Here is a 19496-nt window from a genome sequence, read left to right on the forward strand (position 1 = left end):
TTCCACCCGACAATATGCTATAAATATAAAGTGCTGGGAGTGAAAATTATAATGTAGGGGTGCCTCGGATTTAAAAAAATATGTATGGGGTGCCCTGAGACAAAAAAGTTTGGGAACCCCTGCTCCACTGTATAGTACTGTTATTTTGTCTTACACCAACTTGTAGTCCAGATCCACACTTTTAAGATAGACCATGTTCAAAACAACCCTTTCTCTCTGCTCTTTGTATATAAATAAGTAGGAGTCTGGTGCAACGCACAGGTCCTGGACCTGGTGAGACGTAGGACAAGCCCGGCCAGGATTCAACCCACAGGTCCTGGTCCTTCCACGCACCAGATTGCCTCTCCCAGTCTCGACAGAGTAGTTCCGGAGCAGTGGAATGCGGCCCTGTTTTTCCCTAATGCATACATGGGCAACTGGTGGCCTGGGGGCCACATGCGGCCCCCACCTTCACTTAATGCGGCCCGCAGGTTAATAGCAGAATACTTATATATTATTGATTTCAGCTGTTACAATTCTACACATGCCAACATGACACATTTTAATGAATTCAGTCTACTGTATATTAGTAGCTTAATGACTAGTATTAAAATGTTTTGTCTTTTTTTATGTCCAATGTATTTGTAAATTCATAAAGTTAACATAGTATTAACTATCTACAAGCTCAAAACACGTGGTGCGACGTGTTTTGAGCTTGTAGATTGGCTATTTTTGCAACTTTTGTGTGACATAGGATGATGAAGTAGTAGGGCATTCATTTACGAAAAAAGTTAAACTACAGAGGTACGCCTGTCAGCATATGCATTGTGGCCCTCTGGAGTGAGTGTGGAAATATAGTGGCCCGGTCCATCATCCAAGTTGCCCACCCCTGCCCTAATGGGACTGATCGTGGGTAGCTACTGGGAAGTTAAGTCGGGACTTGATCACCCTGGCTGGGTCACCTGCGCGAGGGGTATGATGTTGTGAGACCCGAAACCCCTATGACCTGGGGGCTACATCACTGAGGATATCTCCCAGGTGCATCCATGCTATTTTTTTATTTTGTTAAAAGCATGCCAAAAGAAAACAAAAAAAGAATATGACACCAATGGAAAAAAAGGCATATTTTATTCCTGCTATTAGATCAGAGGAAAACTTGACACACGAGAAGCCATTGTGGTGATTAGGGTTCACATCAACACACATCGGTTTTGCACATATCCCTTTACAGCAGTGTTCCCCAAAATGTTATGGCTTGTGAATAAATATCCATGTATGTATTGTAATTTTTTTTGTTTTTAATCATTTCAAAAGATTTCCAAACATTTCCCCACAAAAAAAGAAAAACAAAATCTAATTGATTTCATAAATAAAAATTCAATAAATTAGAAATTAAAAATAATTTAAGAAGTAGTGAAAAAAGCCAACCTACAAGCTCACAGCTTGTAGCTGCCATTTTCACTAGGTTGGCTCCTGTGGCTCCCTAAAACGTTTGGGAACCCACTCCGAGGGCTTCCAACGTAAAAAAGACCGTAAAAGGTCTTATTTGCGATGTTCCTTTTAGGCAGGGTGTACAGTACAATGTAGTACAGTACAAGACTGTACTTGTACTGTACTACATTTCAATTGTATTGACTATACTTGCACTGTTCTCCATTTTTGTCCAATAAAATAATCAATCAATCAAAAACTGCCTTACACTGAAACAAACACTCAAAACTGTGTTTTTGCGTAATGGTTCTAACATAACCGTATTTCAACTGTGTAGTATAGTGTCAAAATATAGCATACTGCTGGTGTGTGTGGTGTTTTACTACCTAGATTTAAAATGCTGGCTTCTGTATTTTCAAATGCTCGATAGTGTTTATTCTTTACATTGGTTCAAATATTCGAGTCCTTTTTAACCTGCAACGCTGTTGGGTGGAAACCTTGAAAGAAAGAAATCCAGTGAATCTAATGGACGACCGAGATTGAGTCACAAGCTCTATAACAATCTTCATAGGTCAGGGGCAGGGTCTTCAACGTTTTCAGGCCAAGGACCCCTTAGCTGAGCGAGAGATGAAACAGGGACCCCCACAACCTTTTCAGATTCCATATAGTTTCATTGTTTGACAGCACAATCATCAGTGTATTTTGGATTTGAATTTGTGTTTTCAGATATTTAACCACTTGAACCGACATTACCAAATAAACCTGACCTTTCACTCTGTACTTAGCCTGCTCTTTTTCCCCTCCACACCAAACCTCTTTGCCGAAAATAGACGATCTACAAGCTCACAACGCCTCGTGCTTGGTAGATCTGCTATTTTTTGGCTAAAGTTCTCAGAATATAGACGCTAGGGTTCAAGTGGTTAATATAAAAAAGGAGAAAAAGGTTTCTATCACACAAAGATTTGAAGGACCCTCTGTAGTAACTCTGAAGACCCCCTAGGGGTCCCGGACCTCCTGTTGAAGACCCCTGTCATAGGTTATATATTTATAAAACAGGGTGACAAATACAAATATGGAGATAGATTTCCACCCAACAGCGACCATGATGCTACTAACTAGTCTGAAAATCCACTGATGCAAGAACTATGTGCAAAAAAAAAAACAAGAACAAAAAAAATACCAAATGCAACAAATAACACACAAAATGTAAAGGCAACAAAATAACACAAAGACAAAGGTAGAACATTGCTGACTGACTACTTCAGGCATCGTATCTGAATGACAAATGCAAAACATGGCTCTAAGACAAATAGACAATCAAACCTAATTGATATGCTTGCTCAAAATAACACCGTTTCGGCTAGTGACCCCATGGAAAGGAGCCCTCCCACACGAGCGCTGATTCCTATTATGTTTCAGCAATATTGTTCTTGCCGTTTATATACTAACCCAACCATGCGAAGAGTTTATGGAAAATCTTCTGGACAGAATGTAGGGCCTATCACTAGTTTGACCATTACAAATGCTTAAAATCATAACCAAAATCAGACCATCAACAAGCCCTCAATGGGTCGCTTGTATAGGCTGTTTTCTCTGCTCAACATTCTGGCTTCTATGGACATTACTGAAATCAGTTGTGGGCGACTGAGAACTTTAATCCATGTGACCCTATAACAAAGTATAAATTAGGCTTTACTCCCGTCTCCCTGAATCAAGGTCCTTTCCCTCAATACGATGAAATAGGCTTGGGCAGAGCACACCTCGGTAGATTTATAAACACAGACCAATCAGTAGACATTGAGGATAGAAAGTAAAAAAAAGCTCACCCACACATACAAGTATTATTTGATAATGAGACAAAACATGTCAGTTGAATGCAGAAAAGTGAGATAAAACTCAAAAGCTCTTCTCAGTATGCTCTGAAATGGTTTGTTACACCTGATCCCATTTGGTTTAAGGTTCCTTGTTTGAACCTCTTAACTGAACATGCAGTGAAACTCAAGGAACAACGGACGCAAATTAAAGTGTGTAACGAATACAAAGAGCAAGTGTCTTGATCTTTGGCTGTACTGGATACATTCCCAATAAAAAAAAAATCTTGTGTTTTAAACACACTTTTACATTCATACTGGAAAAAAGTTAATGCCGAAATGTTACACTGTGTGCGTGTATGTGTGTGTGTTTCTGTGTGTGTGTGTGTGTGTGTGTGTATGTGTGTCTGTGTGTGATTTCATGTACTGCACGCGTGAAATATATAATTTCACAATGCCACTATGTATTATTCAGATTCCCTGAAAGGCTCATTAGTTAAGAGGATGCCACTCCCACCATACATGTTGACAAATGACCTATCACCATTGACAGCAGCACAAACATCGAAGGGAAACATAATAAATACAATCAATAGGAATAAAAGAAAAGAAAAGAAAATCCAATTAAACATGCCCTTTCAAATTGAGAAACTCCACAATGCGTACCAAACCGTTTCTTTAAGTCATCATCTATCTAAATGGATAACACTGGAATAAAACAACAGCAGTTCTAAGTAATAATAAATAAAGTTAGCGACGTTGCTATATGACACCCGGTAATGCCTAATTCACACTCGTAGGTAGGCCGTTTTTGGCGAGCAACGCTGCCAGGCGAGCAAATATGAATCGGGCTTAAAGGGCTCTATCACTTTCAATCAGGTTTTGTGTCATTTTATCGTCTACTCAGGGTTTTGGGAGCACCCCAGACAGTTTGTAAGTTACTTGAGTGATTCATTATTATTTTTTATTTTAATTTTTATATATATTCATAAACAGGCCACGCCCCTTCATACAAAACAATTGTAACTTCAAACTCCATTTTAACCATGTTAGATTCATTGAAAACAGCCGTCCTTGGTTCTGGTGACTGATATTAGGCTATTTAAGCTTTGCACTGCAACAGCAGATGACAACGGCAACCGGAAATGATCAGCGCTCGATAGATCAACCTGCCGCCGTCTTTACTACGGCAGAGGCTACCTTTCCACGTAGCGGCTACAGCGCCTGCAGCGTGGTCGCGTCGCCATGGGAACCAAAGAGTTCAGTGAAAGGGGTGGGATCCCGTCGCCAACTGCTGGTTGCTTAACACTTTTGACCGCTACGGTGATTACGTCATAACTGCCGTAGTCCCGCCTCACGTCGCCGTAGTAGAAACGCGCCACTTACATTTCCTAATGTCCTTCTAATGCTGCGTTCAAACCTGAAGCTATTTCTTCTATTCTAGTCTTTGGAATCATGGCGAACCAAAAACATTTCCGTGTCTCCGGACAACATCAACGCTGATTGGCTGTCAGGACGCGATGGGCGGAGTGGGGGTGAAGCGAAGGTCGCTACAGTTGGATTTTTCCAACTGGTGCGAAGATACTGAAGCAACCGTTCGTGCCGTTTGTGCCTCCCCATTCGAATCGTTCGCGCCGTGCTCGGTCGCGCGTCGTCTCGTCTTTGCATTCACATTCTATGTAATCACGCCACTCGAACAGGTTTGAACGCAGCTTAATACATGAGGGGGCCGTGTTATTTCAATTACTTTTTTTCATTGATTTTATTTAATTTTTTCTTTGTATTGTATTTTTTTCAACTTGAAAACCTCACTCAAAAGCCTGAATAGAGGATAAAATGACCCAAACATGTTAGGAAGTGAAACATCCCTTTAATTGGAAAGGTGGATGGATGGACTAAGGTGGGAGAGACTGACGGAGGCGGTTAGGAAGGAACAAACGTCTCTCTCTCTCTGTGTCAACTTGGAGCAACGAGAGAATAACCGGATGCAAGACGGCGGATTCTTTACTCGATCGTCCCTGTCATCTTTTCTTCATCCTCGCGTTTGTTGTGGTTTAGTCTGGCGTAGGTCACTGCATCGCCCCTGAGGATACAAGAAATGTGTGTGTGTGTGTGTGTGTGTGTGTGTGTGTGTGTGAGAGAGGGGTGGGTTGGGGGTTCAGGAGTAAAAGAAAAATGGTTATGCAGAAGGAATAAATAAAAGGAGTTAACAGAGCATGTACGGCAGCATTGGTTAAGCACACTATTAAGTAATTATATTATTACTGGGTCCTGCTTTTCAAAAGTTAAGACTTTTTTTTTGTAGACTCATTAGGCTTGTTAGAACATCCAGACATTACAAGTATGGTATGTCTTATTAATTTATTATAACCTGGTTACCTGACATAGGGTGTGTTTAGGATGAGCCATTATAACATTTTAGAGTGGGGTTCCTTATGCAGGAGGGGGAATTGAGAGAATGAGAAATTCCACAATCATTAATTTGTTTGATAACATTCAGATAGGAAATGTCATGGAACAACTGCGTAAAATGTCACAATAGGCCAAAATGCATGTCAAAATAGGCAATCAATTTGACAAAAAATGCAGATCTACAAGCTCACAGCGTGTCGCAATGTGAGCTTGAAGATCTGCTAGTTTTGCTATTTGGTGTACATATGGATTGTTAGGCCTAATCTGTGATTACTGAAACAGCATGAAAGGACAGCAGTGGTCCCCAAACGTTTCATCTCAAGACCCAAAAGAGGTATTAGATGTTTGCCAGGGACCCAAACTAGTGAAAATAGCAGACCTACAAGCTCACAACGCTGCATTGTGAGGTTGTAGATCAGCTATTTTCACAACTTCTTAAACTTTTATTACATTTATGGAAATTATTCATTTTTTTCCTTTCTTTTTCCCCCCCACTACATTTCACACATTCATTTTACTTTTGAAAAATGTTGGGAATGTTTTGAATTGAAAGTTGGGATTTTATTAGTCTAAACCTTTTTTTAAATGTAGGAAAAGGAAGACAAACATTTCTATGTGACCCACCTATGGTTCCCGACCCACTGGTTGGGAAACCAGACATGCAGTGTTTCATAAACAATTACCACAAATTACGTGCAATTATTATGTTTTGTAGCTATACAGCCAACAAGCAGAAAAAGATGCTAATTGATTTAACCATTGCTTTTATGAAATGTCTGAGATCATTATGATTTTCTGGAAGATTAAACATGCATTCTTCTGCTAGTTTGATCACTTCAAATATTCTTTAATCTTAAAATAATGAACAACTGAAGATGGCATGCGTGACACGCTTCCATGGAAGACTTCTATAGGATCCAAATGACTGAAATCAGTCGTGGTGACCGAGAACTTTAATCCATGTGTAAAAAATGAAGGATATCGTTGTTGTCGGGTGGAAACCTTGTATGTGCAAAACCGTTCCGTTTTGTATTTATCATTTAAAACATGAACTAAACTAGTGAAAACAGCAGATCTACAAGCACATTTTCACTAGTTTTGTGTGACGGCATTGTATTATGAAGCAGGGCTTTACTTGGAGATACAAGGTTTCTGCCCGACAGTGACGATATACTGTTTAAGTGGTTAAAGGACAACTTTGGTTTTTTACAACAAGGGTTCATATTTAGGTTGTAATTAGAGAAAAGAAAAAGTGAGTGTTAAAATCTTTTAATTTTCTTCGTTCTATTGTTTTATCACGTTTACCGTGCTAAAATGTGGGGCATGTGTACGCATGGGGGCATGCGTACAAGTGGCTAAATATGTGTTTTTAGACACAATAAGCCAGCAGTTTCTTTACTGCTATTTACAGTAACACTTCTAGCCCCCATAAGTCACATCCAACCATGAAAGGTTGCATTGTATCTTGGGAATGGACTTATTCTGTGTAAAATGACATATTTAGCCACTTGTACGCATGCCCCCAACCACTGAAATAAGAATCTCTAAAACAATAGAAAGAAGTAAATTAAATCATTTTAACACTCATCTTTTATATTCTTTAATTACAATCTAAAATATGAACCCTTGTTGTAAAAAACTAAAGCTGTCCTTTAAGATCTCATTGAATTAAATGTGTTTACTTAAGCCGAGCACTTACTTTTTGCCCAGAGAGGCAAGGCCATACAGGACTCCTGTAGCGAAGGCAATGGCATTCCCAAACAACGTTGTGAAGGAGAAACTCAAGAATACAGGGAACAACGCCATTCTGCACATGAACGACAGCCAGACAGACAGGGACGGCCAAGAAAAGAGCAAAACAATTATGTCAATTCACATAATCATATTTCCTGCTATGTTTATGGCCTACCAAAGTTTGTGGCAGAACTAGGGATGGCCAACGGTTAACCATTACCGTTTAACCGATAAGAAATTGGTTACCGGTAAGCACTAACGGTTAATGGTGACCGATAAAAAAATAAATAAAAAAAAAGCAAACCATGTGTCACACCAAAAGCCCCGTACACCAATGTCTATGCAACATCAAGTCATCAACCATGCAACTATACGCGCTGCGGACACACATTTCTGGACACCAATCTCTGTGTAACATCCATGCATGCATTTGGAATCGTACACGGCACGCTCACTTGTTCATCAGGAAACAAATGCTCCGATTGGATTTTCCAAAACAGACCGTCACATTGAATCCCGTTTAAGAAGAGCTTAAAACACAACTTTCTAATGTTACATGACGTGTGGAACGCGAAAGTCGTCTTTTGGTTACAGAGTAGGATATGCGAAAATAACACAAAGCTCATAGTCGCAATGATCGCTGCATCAGCACACACAAAACACGGGCGAGAAGAGAGAAGAGAAGAATATGATTTTCAACCATTCCCAAAAGTCATACGATTGGAAGTTATTGCTCTACACAACAAACACAGAGGAGAGGGGGAAGTGCGAAGTGAAGTGCGAGCGTCTCGCTGCGGATAGCCAGGGACATGCAGAGAATGGTAAAGAGGCAGGGGCTGACATTTCTAAAAGGGCCTTTTGGTGGACGATTCTCTTGAATGCAGCCTTCAGTTATGGTATGGAAAGGGGAAATTTGCATTTATTTTACCAGTAGTAAAAAAAAATGCATTCATGGTCTGAAGAGGGCACTTGGATAAAAGGGCAGGGGCTCAAGCCCCCTTTGTCTATGTGTGCATGTGCCTGGCGACATCCGCATCACATTACACTGATTATTTCAATCCCACCGTTTCTTTGCAAAAACACAATTATTTTAGAAAACATTTGTATTCTTGTTTCTCCTAGTTTTATTGTTTTTAATGTGTAAATATGGCACTTTATTATGGGGAAAAACGGGCGCATTTTTGAACACATTTCCTTAACTCAGTGGGTGCCATATTTAAAGTGGGGACCTCTTGTATTGCCGGTTCACCAACAAAGGGTTAAAAAAATAGTGTGCACGCTGGTGCACACATTCGTGCACAGATCATGCACTATGCATGTGCATGCTTTTCACAGCTTTCAAACAAAAAAATCCGCTTGGAAATCCGTTCAGGCATTCAGGAGAAGGCTGCCCTTATGTTTTCTTCAAATGTAAACAAACATGGCTGCCATGTTTGAAAGATGGGGTTGGTATGGGGGTTAAACATGCAATTTCGCGATCGCGATCATGCTTAGTACACTGTTGGAGGTCCTAAAAAAAATGTTTTCCAAAAAAAAAAATTCAATTTTTTTTTATTTTTTTTTTATTATTTAAAAAAAAAAGACGTCCAGAAGACGTCTGGCAGGGATGTCCATAGTGAAAAAGACGTTTTTATTATAAAAACGTCTTTTTTGGCAGGGTATGAGTTAACAGTTAACGGTTAACCGATAAGGCCTTATAGTAGAGGAAAAAAACATAAAAAAGAGCCTTAGTTTTTGAGGTACCCCTACCCGGGGTAGAACAAAACGCGACATAGTTTTTTCATATCTTTAGGATGTCCCCTTCATGAAATGGATTGTCCCAAGTTTTACTTTTACTGCAAAAGTCATGAAATTGATCCATGAAGGGACTCACCACATAGGCAAAAAAAACGCCTATCCTGAAAGATGGAGTTCCAAGTCAATCCTTTGTCATTTTCTACCTGCAGGTTGTTTTTACCTCATACTTGCACAGATGGTCTACACGTAGTGTCCTTACATCTCAGAACAATCAGAATGCAAAAAGATGGTTCTGTTTTGAATCTGCAGCCTTTTATATAAGGACTTTCTATAGGCGGAAATTACATTTCTAAGGAATGTTCCCCTGTAAGTCTGGGGATAATCTTCTATAAGGGGTAGAACAAAACGCGACATAGTTCTTTCAAATCTTTAGGATGTCCCCTTCATGAAATGCACTGTCCCGAGTTTCACTTTTACTGCAAAAGTCATGAAATTGATCCATGAAGGGACTCATCACATAGGCAAAAAACGCCTATCCTGAAAGATGGAGTTCCAAGTCAATCCTTTGTCATTTTCTACCTGCGGGTTGTTTTTACCTCATACTTGCACAGATGGTCTACACGTAGTGTCCTTACATCTCAGAACAATCAGAATGCAAAAAGATGGTTCTGTTTTGAATCTGCAGCCTTTTATATAAGGACTTTCTATAGGCGGAAATTACATTTCTAAGGAATGTTCCCCTGTAAGTCTGGGGATAATCTTCTATAAGGGGTAGAACAAAACGCGACATAGTTCTTTCAAATCTTTAGGATGTCCGCTTCATGAAATGCACTGTCCCGAGTTTTACTTTTACTGCAAAAGTCATGAAATTGATCCATGAAGGGACTCATCACATAGGCAAAAAACGCCTATCCTGAAAGATGGAGTTCCAAGTCAATCCTTTGTCATTTTCTACCTGCTGGTTGTTTTTACCTCATACTTGCACAGATGGTGTACAGGTAGCATCCTTACATCCCAGAACAATCAGAATGCAAAAATTTGATTCTGTTTTGAATCTGCAGCCTTTTATATAAGGACTTTCTATAGGCGGAAATGACATTCCTAAGGAAAATCCTGGAGATAATCTTCTATAAGGGGTATAGTACAAACCTTGTTTTACTTGTCCTCTTCATGAAATGGATGGTCAGTAGTTTTACTTTTACTGTAGAAGTCATGAAATTGATCCATAAAGGCACTCACCATAAAAAAAGACAACCCTGAAAGATGGAGTTCCAAGTCAATCCTTTGTCATTTTCTACCTGCTTTTTTTTCACCTCAAAAGCAGCAAAAATATTGTTCTATAAGCAGTCTATGGTAGTCAGACTTAAATGCAGTATGTATGTACTGTAGGCCTATATTCAGTAGAATACACTACACAATGTGTGATTATTTGGCATGCAGTAAGCCAAAGATTCTCAGATCAGATCGCCAGCTTGTTGAAAGCTGTTGTTTTGCTTATTCTGAACATGCTGCCCGTTGCATTGCATCCAGTCAATGCGTGCCATGCTAGAAGACTCTCACACAAAGCCACTCCCAATGTATTTGTAATATCAGACATTGGATGTATCGTTCTCTATCCCATGACCAGCATGCATGAAAATGGCAGCTATTCCAAGGAGTTGTTGACTGACAGTAGATGAGCAACACAAGTATATCAATAGTACTGTACATATAAATTAGGTCAGGGTCTGAGAACCTTTGGCTTGACAGATAGTCTACCAGAGGCTTCAGCATGTGCAAGACAATATGCCCTCACTCTCTATGGCCTAAAAAAGAAAGCAAAGGACCAGGTGTGTTCTAGTCTTGATGAGCTCCGTTGTATTCTTGCATCATGACAGACATGCCATATATGGTGCCACAATCATGTCCCCAAACCCCTTCTGTGGAATCCATTTGGGAAGGGTTGGATGCTAAAGGATACATCACTACAGCCTGTCCTGTTCAAAAAATAGCCTGCACCAAGCAGTAAGAGACCTCACCCAACTCTACTGCTATGATAAGGATTGTTGCAGTCAAAGTAGTATGTTCCTCAATGTCTCTCTGTGGGATTGTGTTGTACATAATATTGCTCCTGTCTTTACAGTACATTGCCTGTAAACTCAAATAAACAAGAAATGACACAATCCTTTTATACCAGCTTGTGCCTTGTGGACCAGCCTTGACTGTGGAGCATTGTAGTGGCCTTGTGGTTGTAATCCACTGGGAACTGAATTCCTTCTTACCGTTTATATCATAGCATATTTATTACCATAACATAAATAGTAAGACGGAATTCAATTCATCCATTGACCAGCCATTGACCAATAGATACACAGCCGATTACGTCACGAAATCTCCTGACAAAATTATGTCAGAATTTGGGAGATCACAGCTTTGTATCCATTGACCAGCTTTGCAAATTGGTCAGTCCCCCTCACACTCAAAATAGTTGTTGATTAGAAAATATTGAAAAAGAAATAAACAAAATAAATTAAAATGAGAAAAAGCTGCTGTTTGATTATTTGGCATGCAGTAAGAATGGCACACATATATACCTATACCTGAGAACCATCCGTAGATTCTATGACTATGAAGTGTGTAGAGACATGGTATCAAATTGTAATCCCACTACATTTTGTTGTATTTGAGGCATATACAGTATTAATAGATAGAGGGGAAAAAAAACTCCTGATTCACAATACAAGCATATTCTGACATATTCTTCTGGTTTCTTTTGGTTGTTGGTGTATTCCCTATTGACAATCTGAATGGAGCTCGTTAATTTGTATTGATAATGAGCACCTTATCGATCCTGCTTATTGACCCGGGCTTTTATCAAGCCCACTGTTGAGCGCTTTATTATATTTTGTGGGAAGATGTGAGATGACAAATTCTGAACAGAACTGGTATCCTTTTTAATTGGCCAGTTGTTGTGACTGTGAGTGGGGGGCTCTCTCTATTCCGATATGTCGCCACTCCGACAGTGACTTCTTATTGTCGGAGTGGCAACACGTCCATAGAGGTTAGGGTTAGGGTAAGAGATAGGATTAGTGTCTGTCGGAAAGGAGACATGTCGGAATGAAGATGAGAATTGACAAAAGTAAAAAATATTATCATTTAATATCTTTTAAAAATCATTCATTAGTGTGCAGTAAGTGTTAAATGGCTATATATTATGAATAGTACTGTAACAATGTATTGATCACCTCTTGTCTTGATTATTTAAACATGATGTCATGGCCCGCTATGCTTAATAACAAGCTTGATAAGCCCAACGCTTATTGATACCGGGATATCAAGTTTGTAGTAGGCCCTTGTTTCGAGCACCTTCCCAACCAGTAAGTAGAAATGGTGTATGATTAACGTGTGGGGATATTTCTGCACTTTCTTGGTAAATCACTTTTTTGCATTCTGATTGTTTTGGGATGTAGGGACACTACCTGTAGACCATCTGTGCAAGTATGAGGTAAAAATAACCAGCAATAGAACATTACAAAGGATTGACTTGGAACTCCATCTTTCAGGGTAGGCGTTTTTTGCCTATGTGGTCCCTTCATGGATCATTTTCATGACTTTTGCAGTAAAAGCAAAACTGCTGACCATCCATTTCATGAAGAGGACAAGTAAAAGTTATGAAAAAACATTGTCATGGTTTGTACTACCCCTTATAGAAGGATTACAGGGAAATTCTCCTTAGGAATGTCATTTCTGCCTATAGAAAGTCCTTATATAAAAGGCTGCAGATTCAAAACAGAACCACATTTTTGCAGTCTGATTGTTTTGGGATGTAGGGACACTACCTGTAGACCATCTGTGCAAGTATGAGGTAAAAACAACCAGCAGGTAGAAAATGACAAAGGTTTGACTTGGAACTCCATCTTTCAGGATAGGCGTTTTTTTGCTTATGTGGTTAGTCCTTTCATGGATCAATTTCATGACTTTAGCATTAAAAGCAAAACTCGGGACAATCCATTTCATGAAAGGGACATCCTAAAGATATGAAAAAACTATGTCGCATTTTGTTCTACCCCGGGTAGGGGTATGGTCAACTTCTGGCCTATTTTTTCCTCCACTATTACGGTCATCGGTTAAGAAGAATTCTCCATTTGGCCATCCCTAGGCAGAACAAATGAATGTTAAAAGAAAACAGGGATGTTGTGATCTGTGATGATCTTTAACAACCACTAGACGGCGATCATGACTCACTCTCTACCAGCTATACAAAGACCACACCTACAAACATTTGCAGATCCTAGTATGTAACCAGTAAGACTCCCTAATCGGGAGATGAGCGACCGTCAGGTCGCATGTATACACAAATTGGCCTGTCTGCAAAAAGTAACCTCATGGTGGCGCTAGAAGAGGGGCATGTGAGAAATCAGGGGCGGAGGTTGTGATTTGCCAGCCAAGGAGTGTGTGTGCAAAGTTTGGCATGGATAGGGGCAACGGTGACGGAGAAAAGAGCAAGGCCAAAAGTGTGACGTGATGTGACGGACAGACAGACTCACTGACGGAGGGACTGACGGAGGGACTGACTGACTGACAGACAACCCATATACATTTCTCAAGGTAAACTGCGACTTTCGGTCGCAACTAGAGACCTGTTGTATGCTTTTTGGCTGAGCTACTTGCTAACCCGCTACCAGTCTTCAATAAACGTTATTCAAAGAGTTTCTTCAGGAGTCGGGACCTACACACTGAGTCAAACGTAGGAGCGGTTTGCACCGCTCAAAAATGAGTCATAACTCGTGTCATTTGCCATATTGTTAGAAAGGTACAGTCAACTGTGAGTCAGAGGTATGAACCTTGGCCATTGCAAAAGGTACAGTGTACAGTGTACGGTGTACAGTACAATAAATCGAACTAATCAATTTTATGGAAAGAATATCGATAACGATAACAAAATAGGATAATCGATTAATAATCAAGTCACAGGGGAAAAGTAAATAAATAAATAAAAACAAATTGTGAAAATCCATAAAGATCCATAAGTATACATAGGCTCATACAGTATCTTTGAAGAAACCATTGTGCAACAAATTATTTAATTTCTGGTCCTTGCCTGCAGACATCTGCTCTTGCCTGTTCGAACATATCCGCTCCGAATTATGTGCAGAGTTTGGGTTGTGTTGTCTGCACAGTTGTTGTATATGAGGGATTGAATGTAGGAGTCTCAGAAGTAATGTTGGAGTAGGGGAGTTGGAGTGTGTGGAGTTTGCATTTTCTCCCCGTGTCTCCTAGGGTTGATACCATAGACTGTAGAAAAATATGGACGAAGCGAAACCATTGGTTTCTATGCAGCGCAAATGGCCCTTTCTACCCCTTGGAATGCTTTTCCCCATCATAGAAATGTAAAGGCATCAGAGATGCTATTGGCTGCCAACGGTCACGTGCAACGCAGGGATAAATGGGAGAATGTGGTCGGAGCCTCCCGAAATACAGCACACGAAGAAGAACACAGCCGGCTGGTATCAGTTTAGTTGGCCACGCCCCCCCCGCAACTTTATCATTTATTTTAAAATACATTGGACCACATTTCGACAAAACGAATATGATGGTGATTGAAAGGCAATTTTTAACTAGCGATAGGAACCATACAGTATTCATGAAAATGTTAATTAAGGTTAGAAAACAAAAGGGGAAAATGAATGGGATCCAATGGAGGGCAATTCTTTTTGCGATCGGCCGGGGGGGAAAACAGCGCAACTAGCGGCCAATCATAGGAAGTTTTAGTTCCGTATTGGAGTCATTTTAAATCGGCAGAACTATGCCCCTGGTTGATACCCTCACAAAAACATGCAGTAATCCTGGTCTCAATAATGCCTCCCCCTGGCCAGCCGGGGCACCTGATGGAGGGGAAAGGAACTGGTTGGACTTGGAATAACGTGTTCCTTCCACGCGCTACGTCCATCCCGGGGAAATCCCCCTGTCAGGTGAAAAGAAACAACTTGGCATGAGGTCAGTCCGTTGTCTCCCCAGTAGGGCTGTGAAAATGTGCCAAAAATAGCATTCGAATATTCGCCCGAAAATCCTCCGTTGATTCGAATATTCGAAAATATCGAATAATTCGAAGCATTCGTACTTCGAAGCTGTTTATTCTAATCTTTTTTTTTTTTTTAAGAAACCTTTTTCTTTAATTATTTATTTTATTTGCATTGTTATATTGCTGTTGGTGTACTGACATATTAACTTGTTTATTATTGTGATGTGTTATCTGCTTATTGTAAGTCGCTTTGGATTAAAAGCATCTGCTAAATGCCTAAACTGTAAACTGTAGACAGTCGCGGTCGTGCAGCCAGGTCCGCGTTGGTCAGGGACGTGCAAAGAATGTTAAGAGAGGCAGGGGCTGACATTTCTAAAAGGGCATTTTGGTGGACAATTCTCTCTTAAAAGGGCAGGGGCTCAAGCCCCGTTTGATGTCTGTGTGCACGCAGCTGCCAGCATTGCATCGTCGTTGCGAAGCGTCACACTCACAGCAGCAGCCTGTGATGGAGTTGGAACAGCCACGACATGAAACGAGCAATTATAATCACACCAATGGAGTATGTTTTGGTTTGAACCAAATTAGGTAGTCTACAATTTCTACAAGAGTGTGACGGAGGGAGTTTTACCGTGGCTGCGTGCGGGGAGAATGACTTGTGAGAGAAGAAATCCATGCTTTGTGTTTTTCGGTGGAGAAGTCTCATTGTCCGGCTTCCCGTCACTACCAAATGCGTCGCCCGTTTCAGCTTGACTCGTTAATCATTCTGAATCAACGTATTAAGTTTAAAAGCACTGCGAGGCGAGTGCATCTCGGAATGGAGAGAGCCTCCCCTCCCCTGCGGAGCGGACGACGGCCAGTGAAAGTTAAGCAGCTGGAGGTTTATTCTTCGCCGTATGACGGTGTTGCTAAATAGGCACCCTTAATGTACAAGCCCACAACGTATTGGATCAGCGACGCATTGTGGACTTGTAGATCAGCCCACTTTTGCAGCAGCGAATGGAGACTTCTGCCTTGCGAGACCAGCCACCTTTTAACGTTCCATGCGCCCAGAATCTCGCGAGAAGTGCGGTAGATTTGTTTTAATTAAATATAAATTAATTCGAAGCTCAATTTTTTACTTTCGAATATTCTTTTATTGTTAACATTCGAACGAATATTCGAATAAAGAATATTCTTTCACACCCCTACTCCCCAGGCACGGCAGAGGGAGAGCAGAGACCAGGATTACATAGGCAATTGGCACTGGGTGAAAATGGGTTACAAAATCGTGGGATAAAAATTATTAAAAAAAAGAAAAGAAAAAGGGAAAAAAAAGTAATGTTGGAGAACCCAAACGTATCAGTCATCTCCAAATTTGGGCACTGTTTCATCATACGGCTGTTACCATGGCGGGGACGCATGCGCAGTACAGGCAGCGGTAGTAGTGATGTCACTTATCTCCAAATTTGGGCACTGTTTAGTATCAGTGCTGTCAGGTATTCGGTTGTTCAGACATTCGGTCGTTTATTAGTAGGATATGAATTATAACGATTAAGTGGTTATTCGATGCATTGATAAATACATTTAACTTATTTCTCTTTTTTCCAAGTGCTTCTCGAGTATTCGATTAATCGAGAAAGTAAATCGATAAAATAGTAAAAAAAATGTTGGATAGTTGCAGTCCTAAAAAGGCATGTGTTCTTCTTACCCACAGTAGAAGAAGGCTTTCTGCCACGGTCTGAGTTTGTCTGCACGTGCTGCTACTGCATTGGCAAACTCTATGAACTGGCAGCAGAATGGCACCTCACACAGGAACAGCACACAGGCATTGAACCTGCAGACAGGAGAGGACAGAAAAGCAACTGTCTAGCGCATACAGTACATCCCAAAATGTGCATGTGCACTCAAAACGAGACTGAACATAGGCAAATAGATTTTTTTCTATTTCAGTGGTTCAACCTGTGGGTCTGGGGGTTCGCCACATGATGTTGGGGTCCCCAGATGACAGTGGAGTGACAATGCGCTGTGAGATTGTAGATCAGTAATGTATTTCAGCTTATCTTTATTTGTGTGTGCCAATGACAGTGTCAGGAAGTCAGTCTGTAGGTTTAACCAATGTAAAGTATTAACAGGAGCTTGTGACTAAATAATAACTCCATTGGATTCAATGAATAGACATGACAATGAAGAACTTACACCATCCACACTCCAGCAGCAATGTTTAAGGGGTTGATGGTTACACAGTTCCACACTCCCGCGATGGCACATGCTATTTGGATTAAAACAATAATATTAGTAGATCAACAAAATAAATCCACATCTGGAAAGACACACTGGCAGAAAGACAACCTCATTGAGCTTCTGAACTTGCAGCGCAAACGATTTGTGTAGAATGATAAAAGAGCTCCATAAGAATCAATTTAATTAAGTATACTTATATATATTGGTTTAAGTGGTACTGAATATGCAGCTTACAAAACCAAATTCATCTTAGTGTATGGTTGGTGACGGAAGACATTTTTAACAATAAATAAAACAATAATAACGATTATCGGCCCATCCCTATGTCCTAGATCTCGGGAACTACAGTAAACTCCTCAGTGTGAATGAATCCATTTGTAACACTATACAATACTGTACAGACAGCTTGACATACTTGTACAGCATTTGTTACAGTGAATTCACTGTGACGGTGTGACTCGTCTCATACCAGGGACGTGGATGGAGCTGAGCTCCTGAACAGAGCAGCTGTGTGTATAGCAGAAAACTGAATTTCCCACGGGATCAATAAAAGGTCTGCCATGGTGACGGGGTGCCTTTGTCTGACTCTGATACTGCCAGCGGGGGTTCAATTAAAGAACTATGGGATGCTTTTCCTATAAAACATCTGGTATCCTTCTCTCTCTGTTCTCATTTTGTCACATCTTGTCACAAGATCTTATGAGGATGACGGGGCACGCCAGCGTCATAAACATTAAAAAGGCGATGTCACCCATGACTAACCTCCGGAAAACACTTTTTTCTATTTGCTGTCCAGTGCTGATATGCGGTCTACAGTATGCTTCCTGTCTCTGGTCATCTGGTCATACATATATATATACATGTAGTCCGTTTCCGTATCCGCTCTAGACCGGAGATGCAAATTGCAAAGTGAATTGGTCCCGGTCTACATGATAAGACTAACCCATGAGCCATGACTACTACTACTACTACTACATCAATCACATCTTTATTATCAGACTCAGGGCCATAGAAATAAAGTAAAATACAAGACTTGGGATTCATTATACTACTACTAATAATAATAATAATAATAATAATACACATTCAAATACAAAGACATATTCGAAAATACATATTTAAATGCAAATTACACGCCAGTCATAGGGTTAGGTTATAGCACCACAATGGTTCTTTACAGTTTCAGGATGTTACATGAACTTAACACAAAAAACTGTGCTTGAAAAGAAAACACATTTTGACATTCAGAAATAGATCCTCAAACTAGCATTCTTCTATAAATGAACAGGCGTGGTTTTAGACCACATAGATAGATAGATAGATAGATAGTAGCAGTCTTGAATGTTGTCACCATAGAGTTATAGGGTTGTCACAAATCAAGACATAACGGAACCTGTTCAGTGTTCACTTACATATTCCTCCCAGGACTCCTGCTATCTTGCAGAGCCATCGGTACCACCATGTCATGCCATCGTCGTCGACAGCGTTGGAGGAGCCAGCAGCAGCAGCAGCAGCAGATTCGTTGGCGGTGCTCATGGTGGCTGCAGCCTACAGGCTAACCGTTTAGCAGCACTGCACTGTGTCAATAATCCAGATATCACACAGTGTGCAGTCACACACACACAGCTGAGACCACCCAGCAATAGCTATATACCTCACTGGGGTGTTTGTGGGCTTACATTAACCTGCTTCTCAAGGCACACACGTAGACTAAAACAGAATAAAATAAATGGCTTGTATAAGAAAAACGCTCTAAAAAAAGTACGAGACCGTTTTCTTTTAATCTTTTGTTTTGCTAAACAAAGAGCTGTCAGTCCCACCCACCACAGCTGGTACAGTTGTGGGTTGGGTTGTGACGTTAGCTAAGCTAGCATTAGCATTAGCAACACGACCTAAAACTACAAGCAGTTTTTTTTGTTTGTTCTTTTCACTCACGACACGTTGAAGCCGTAAACGTCCTCTCCCGCACTCACACACACAAACATGCCCTGTTGTTCCTGCCGCTATAGTTTACACCGTCAGTCAGTGAGTTGGCGTTTAATGCTACGAGCTGTCTTTGGGTTGCCTATGGTTGCTGACTGTTGTGTGGCGGCGAATGCTAAATGCTAACGGCTCTGTTGTCTAGTTCCTGTGGGAGGAGCTTCGTGGTCTACGTCATCGTTTGTTTACAT

General features: G+C 40.6%; 1 protein-coding gene across 1 annotated transcript; it reads right to left on the reverse strand.

Moving 5' to 3' along the window:
- Window positions 1-61: 61 nt before the first annotated feature.
- LOC308300066 (calcium channel flower homolog) lies at window positions 62-19370 on the reverse strand. The gene is made up of 5 exons (XM_080743832.1): window positions 18738-19370; window positions 17281-17353; window positions 16793-16918; window positions 7333-7440; window positions 62-5304 (listed from the first exon to the last, which is right to left on the reverse strand). Exons 1-5 carry the CDS (start codon window positions 18859-18861, stop codon window positions 5226-5228), a joined length of 510 nt encoding a protein of 169 aa, XP_080599958.1. The 5' UTR covers window positions 18862-19370; the 3' UTR covers window positions 62-5225.
- Window positions 19371-19496: the final 126 nt, after the last annotated feature.

Source organism: Nannobrachium achirus (genome assembly GCF_963921795.1).
Source record: "Nannobrachium achirus genome assembly, chromosome: 15".
Lineage (NCBI taxonomy): Eukaryota > Metazoa > Chordata > Actinopteri > Myctophiformes > Myctophidae > Nannobrachium > Nannobrachium achirus.